General features: G+C 37.3%; 1 protein-coding gene across 2 annotated transcripts in view; it reads left to right on the forward strand.

The window, feature by feature from the left end:
- The window catches only part of PDE1C (phosphodiesterase 1C), a 385889-nt gene extending 380003 nt beyond the window's left edge, over window positions 1–5886 (forward strand). Inside the window, exon 18 of one of the 2 annotated variants that reach the window (XM_006171492.2) lies at window positions 5335–5886. In XM_006171492.2, coding sequence (XP_006171554.1) covers window positions 5335–5504 — 170 coding nt within the window. In that variant the 3' untranslated portion in view covers window positions 5505–5886. The remainder of the gene's footprint in view (window positions 1–5334) is intronic. The other variant, XM_006171494.1, reaches the window with a different exon arrangement.
- The last annotated feature ends 1188 nt before the right edge of the window (window positions 5887–7074 follow it).

The following is a 7074-nucleotide window of genomic DNA, read 5'->3' on the forward strand; positions in this document are numbered from 1 at the left end:
GCCATTTTCTCAGTCTTCATGGTGGATTTTTCTAGGCCAGCCATTTTCTCCTCTACATCTGAGATTCTATTTTCTGAATGATCTAGTCTGCTTTTAATACTTTCAAGGGAGATTTTGACTTCTTGTATTATAGACTTCATCTATATCAGTTCTGTTTGAGTCTTTTGTAAAGTGTGTAATTCCTCTTTTAGATCTTGCAGGACTTTTCTCATCTCCTGGAACTCGTCAACTTCTTTTTCTCCTTTCTCTTTAGCAGTTCATTATATCTCTTCTCTTCCATCTCTGTTAGCTTTGACATTATGAATGATCTGAATTCCTTATCAGACATTTCCATGATTTACACCGAACTGCTTGTGGATGAAGAAGAGTTATTCTTTTCCCTTGGAGGAGAGGTATTTTCTCGTTTTCCTATATTTCTCGTGATCCAGCAGTGATTTCTTGTCATCTGAAGGATGTTGTGTTTCTTTCAAATTCTTGAAGTGCAGCCTTAATGTTCAGGAGCAAGCAGGCAGAAGTGATCTAGAATCTCTTTGCCGTTCTGTTGTGATCATGCTAGCTCATTTGTTGAAGGCTGAATTATTAGTAGAAAATCTTCATTCCCTTAAAAATCTAGTTCACTCTAGCCATGTGGAACCTTCTCCTGAAGGCCCATGGCTTCTTCTCTACTGTTTCTTTCTATTACATACTATTGTAGAATAGTTTTGATAGATGATCCTAAAGAAGAAATTTTTAGTATTATGTTTCCATTTAAAACATTACATTATGGGGCCAGCATGTGGCATGGGGATTAAGACACAGGGTCTCACGCAGCCAGCCAACTGCTAGGTTCGAGTCCTGGACCTAGAAGGTTGAAAATCACACAAAGCCCATGTGTGTGCATGCCTAACATCCCTAGATGAGACTGAAGGAAAAGGAATTGTGACATGACCATCCCCCCGAGGGGTGATACTCACTTTCCTTCTCTCTGTCCCTGGCAAGTGCACATGCCCTATAGCAAAAAGTACTAAAAAAATATAGCTACATTGCTGCAACCTGATGATCACAGAAAAATTAGGAAGTGTAAACAACCAAAAAGGAATAAAATAATTACTCAGAGATAACCACTGCTATGAGTTACATATACATCAAGATTTCCCTATACACGTATTTATTTTATAGTCACGAGATTAGATTATATATCCTTTTTTATTTAACAGTATGAATTTATGTTTTAGTTAGCAAACATCCATGTTGTCTTTGCATAAGTGTCACAGTCATTTTAGAAATGGAGCAAAATTTAATCAATTTCCTATAATTTGTACATTTAAGTTGTTTGTAATATTTTGCTTTGATCATAGACACCATGTATTTTCCTTTTACTGGAAGAGATTTGCACAGCTGGTTGTTCACAAAGATAACCTCAGTGATTTAGCAGATCTGTCCTCCAGTCTTAGCCCTTCAAGCTGCTCCACTAGTATCATACTCTGTTGGCTCTGTATGTGAGAGTAGAGATTTCTACTCACTGCTGATGTTCAAAGCAATGACTCAACACAGGCTCTGCTCCTTCACATCTTTTAACCAATTATCACATCTAATCTGTTTTTAGTGATCATTTAACTTGTTTTTAGCTTTATGTTTACACGATTTCACTGACCAGATACTTCTCAGCAGAACCAAGAAAGGATGGTGGGGACTAGAGCAGACGGAGTAGTAGGGAAAAGATTCAATTAGTACTTCACCTTCATCTCTTTATGGATCTGAGGCTTTGATGATGCACTGTATTGTTATTTGAAGTCCATACTGTATTTGGACTTCTCTAGTTGTTACCTAGTATATTTCTGTTCCAGGACCCCATCCAGGATAATGCATTGCATTTAATCATGTCTCCTTAGGTCCTCTTGGCTGTGGTGATTTCTCAGATATCCCTTATTTTTGCCTTTGACAGTTTTGAGGACTACTAGTCAGGTATTTTGTAGAATACCCCTTAATTAGAATTTGTCTGATTTTTTTAAATTACTAGAATAGATTTGTGTATTTTTTTTTTGAGGAAGACTACAGTGGTAAAATTCTGCTTTCATTGCAAAACGTCATTTATAATATCAACAGTACATGTCACTGACATGACTTTTTTGTTTGTTTGTTTTAGTTTTTTGCTTTAGGGTGTGTGCACTTGCAAGAGAGAGAGAGACAGAGAGAGAGGAAGAGAGGGAAAAAGTGAGAAATCACACACACACACCCCCACCCAGGGAGACGGCCGCACTGCAATTCCCTTTTCTCCATTCTCCTCTTGGGATTTTGGACCCACATGCACATATGCCCAGCATAATTTTCAAGTCACTGGGTCCAGGACTCAAACTGTGCAACTGGCCAAGTGGGATCCAGCCACCTTAACCTCCACACCACCTGATAGCCCATCATGACTTATTACTGTTGATATCAACCTTAATCTCCTAGATTAGGTCATGTTTACTAAATTTCTCCACTGTGAAGTTAGTCTTTTGTACTCTTTATAGACTGTACTCTTTAGAAGGATGTCTCTATTTCCAGATTACACTAGTAGCTTCTGCTTGAGGGAGGTATATCTACATAAATCATTTGAAATTCTTCAGCGTTGAATATTTGTCTATTCGCCTACATTTATTTATTTATTCAATCATTTTTATCAGTTCGAATTTATGTATATTAATTTTATGTATTGAAGTATAATAAAATAGTGTCTTATGTATTTTATTGTTCCAACTTTGTTCCAACTTTGTCTGGGACTGTTTTATCTGTCAGCTCTTTTGGTTTTGGTTTTTGTTTTTTGAGAGATTTTTGCTATAGGGCATTTGTGCTTGCTGGTGAGACAGACAGAGACAAAATGTGAGGAATCGCCCCCTGGGTAGATGGCCACACTGCAATCCCTTCTCCATTTTCCTCTCAGGATTTTGGACATGCATATGTACACATCTGGCATAAGTTTGAAGTTGATGGGTCCAGGATTTGAACCATGGTTGGCCATATGGGAGTTCACCAACATAGCCATTACGTCATCTCTTGGTCCCTGTCACTGGTATTTTTTAATTTGTTTTCTTGAGTGCTTTTTAAATTTTCTGGTACTATAAGACTTGTGCCCAAATCCTAGAATCAGTCATTCTATCTAGAATCTGTAATTGCTACAAGGGATCCTGGTTCCTTTTATTGGAGAATGTTATTAGAAACCAGGATGTGGGGAACCAGCAGTTAGCATAATGGCTATGTCGCTGGACTCCCATGTAGTCGACCGTGGTTCGCGTCCCGGACCCGGTGACTTAAAACTCACGCCGGTCGCGTGCGTGCCCAAGATCCCGAGAGAGAATGGAGGAGAAGGGATTGTGACGTGATCATCCCCCCGGGGGATGATTTCTCACTTTCTGTCTCTATGTCTCTCTCTGTCTGTCTGGCGAGTGCACGCGCCCTATAGCAAAAATCTCTCCAAAAAAAAAAAAAAAAAAGAAACCAGGATGTGAATATTAAGTATGCTCATTGCTACTGGGGCTTCTAGACCTGTAGCTACTTCATTTCTTCCAGGCTCTTTCAGCTAATATAGCAAAGACATCTATGTGTGTATACTAGTCTATGTATATTCACATATCAATAAATATTTTGTATATAATCATCTGTACTTCTATGAAAATATGAACTCATATTCATAATCCAAAGTTTAACCATGACTACATGGATTATTCTAGTTTCCCTCTTTTGTCTATCTATAAACTCTCCAGTACTTACTTGTTCCAGCATACAGGTAGAATGGTATTAGAATCATTAACCTGTACCCAGTTGGAAGACTATCAGCTAGAACACAGCCAATGGACAGCTTCTTAGCCTTTAATTGTACAGATTCCACTCATATCCAAATGTACTTAGGTTAGCATATTATTACCCTGTCTTCTTCTGAGAGGTTATTTCCTATATTTGCAATGTGCTTAGATCATTTTATTACATTTTGCATTCCATTCTGGGATTCCCTCTATCTCCTAAATCATTGTTTTTTTCTTTCGAATCCTCATTCGTTAAGGAGCACTCCTTGTGTAGTTAAATTCTATAAAATTTGATAACATAGTATTATGTATGTACCACTACAGTATCATACAGGATCGTTTCACTGCCCTGGAAATCCTCTGTACTTCACCTATTTAATCCTTCTTTCTCTCTCACATCTCTGTCAATCACTAATTTTTTTTATCGTCTCTATAGTTTTGTCTTTTCAAGATTGTTATATAAATGTAATCACATGGTATGTAACCTTTTCAGACTGATTTGTTTAACTTGTCTTTGTGTATCTTAATAATTTTATTTAATTTTTAATCACTAAATAATATTCCCTTGGATGTGTGATAATTTGTTTATCCATTCAACTATTGAGAGATGTCTTGGTTGCTTCTAGTTTTGGATACTTTATGAATAAAATTTCTACAAAAATTCATGTGTAGTCTTTTATGTGAGCATAGGTTTTCAGTCAACTGGATAAACTTACAGGAGCACATTGCTGTGTTATATGGTAAGACTATATCTAGCTTCATTTAGAAACCATTCACTGTCATCGAAAGTGACTATGCCATTTTACATTCATGCCAGCAAAAATGAGAGTTATGATTGCTCCTCCTCTTCACTAGCAATTCTTATTGTCAATTTTTTAGATTTTAGCATTGTGTAGATATGAAGTAGCTGTATTAATTTGCAATTAATTTGCAAGTTAGTGTATTAATTTGCAATTGTATTACTATGCAATTCCCTAATGATGAACATTGTTAAGCACCTTATCCTGTGCTTATTTAATATATCAATCTTCTCTGGTAAAGAGCCTATTTGTTTCTTTTGCTCATTTTATACCAGGCTGTTTCCTTTTGTTGAGTTTTAAGAGTTCTTTTTATATTTTGGACATAGGACCTTTATCTGTGTTTTGCAAATAGTTTCTCAATGATGTACTTTTTATCAGCATCTCAGGATTGAGCACCACTCTCTAAACCTAAAAGCCTACACACAGAGCTAAGTGCTATTAATGCTGCTCCCATGGTAGGTTTGTTCTCAAAAAATGCCACTGCTGCCTCTCACTTCTTCAATCCCATCCATTCGTTTTTAAAAGGTGCTTCATGTGCTGTCCATCTCTAGATATTTGTTGTCATTATTTATTTTAAGTGAATGACCAAAGGGATGATATGCTTATTCATTTATCTACAGTAAAGTTTCCAGTAAGAATTCAACTTGTTTGTTTCCTGGTTTTGGAAGAAACAAACAGATCAAGAGGAAATTGCCAACAATATTTATATTTCAGTCATGCCATGTCACTTGGTGACACTAATGGTCATCTGTCTTCCTTTCCATGGCCTCCAGTGATCAAGCCTCCTTTGCGTCATTTTAAACGCCCTGCTTATGCATCTAGCTCCTACGCACCTTCAGTTCCAAAGAAAGCTGATGAGCATCCTGCGAGGTACAAGATGCTGGATCAGAGGATCAAAATGAAAAAGATTCAAAACATCTCCCATAACTGGAACAGAAAATAGGTCAAAAAGGGAAGAAGAGAGGTGGTGAAGAAGGCCCAGCTACCTGCCTCTCAGCATGTACTGACCACAGCTGGAAGTTACTGGGGCAGGTACAACCATGGTTGACTCCACCAAGGGAAAAAGAAGGCTGTATGTGTGTGATTTTCCTCTTTATTGTTGTCTTAGAGACTCATCAGTCACTGAATTTGGGACCGATACAGACTATAGCAACAAACTACTAAAAGGGTTGTTTTCTGTAGCTTTTATTGTATAGATCCTTCAAAAATCTAAATTAGACCAAAATTCAAATAATACAGCCTGTTCAGAAAAAAAAGGAAATTTCTCTCACTGCCACATTTTCTCATCCCTAAAAGTTCACCTGCCAATAAGAATACTGGATTAATAATCATATTTAAGAGATTCATATCTAAAACGTATTTTCCATTTTTAAATACATTTAATTAAAATTTCAGTACACTTAAGATTCAAATAAACACATAACTTTCAAAGTAAAGCTATTCACAACTAAACTGGTTTTCTATGTAAAAATTTTAAAAGGAAAAGAACACTGATCAATTGTTGTGTTGATGGATATTTCAGAATCAACTCTTTACATTGGGACCAGCAGTTAGCGTAATGGCTATGTCGCTGGACTCCCATATAGTCGACCGCGGTTCACGTCCCAGACCCGGTGGCTTAAAATTCACGCCTAGCGCATGTGCATGCGTGCCCAAGATCCCAAGAGGAGAATGGAGGAGAAGGGATTGCAGCGTGGCCATCCCCCCTGGGGGGGGATTTCTTGCTTTCTGTCTCTCTGTCTCTCTCTGTTTTTCTGGCAAGCACACACGCCCTATAACAAAAACCTCTCAAAAAAAAAAAATCAACTCTTTACAGAGAAAATTCCAGATAAAACAAAACAACTACAAAAACAAAAACAAAAACTCCTCAAGACTTTTGTGGTTTCTAATCATGTACCTCATGCTTAACAACCTCAATATATCTTAAAGGATTTGAGAGTTTGCAGAAAATGCATTTGGCTCAGCTTATCTCTAGAATCTTTTCCTTTCATAGACAGTACACAATTCTAGAGATCATCCAGACACCCATGACTTGAAGGCTACAAGTCTGAGATTCCCCGCAGGAGATGTCAATTTGGTTTTGTGGCCCTGAGGCAGAAGGATGAAAAATGTTGAATCTAGTTTTAGTTTGCTATTTCCAGAGTTTCCTCCATGAATCTAGATGCCTTTAAGTTAACTTTCAGATAATTTCTCCAACAGACTACATATTTGAAGGCTTTTGGGATTCTAGTTGCTCTCACAGTTTATCCTCCTTCTCAACAGCATTTTTAGTCCTTTTGTGTCTCTCCCTAGAGACTGTCATTTTGGGACTAAAATTACAGAAATGGCAAGGAAGAGCTCAAAGTCAGAAGTAATTTTTAATCATTTCAGAAATGTCCTGACACAGTAGAGAATCTAGATTTGTTGTTGTCAAGATCTGATCTCCCTGTTTTATAGCTCATTGCCATCCTTGTTCTAGTGACATAATTTTTAAAAACCTCCATTTACGGGACCAGCAGTTAGCGTAATGGCTA

The sequence above is a fragment of the Tupaia chinensis genome, unplaced genomic scaffold, assembly GCF_000334495.1.
Source record: "Tupaia chinensis unplaced genomic scaffold, TupChi_1.0 Scaffold149666_1, whole genome shotgun sequence".
NCBI lineage: Eukaryota > Metazoa > Chordata > Mammalia > Scandentia > Tupaiidae > Tupaia > Tupaia belangeri.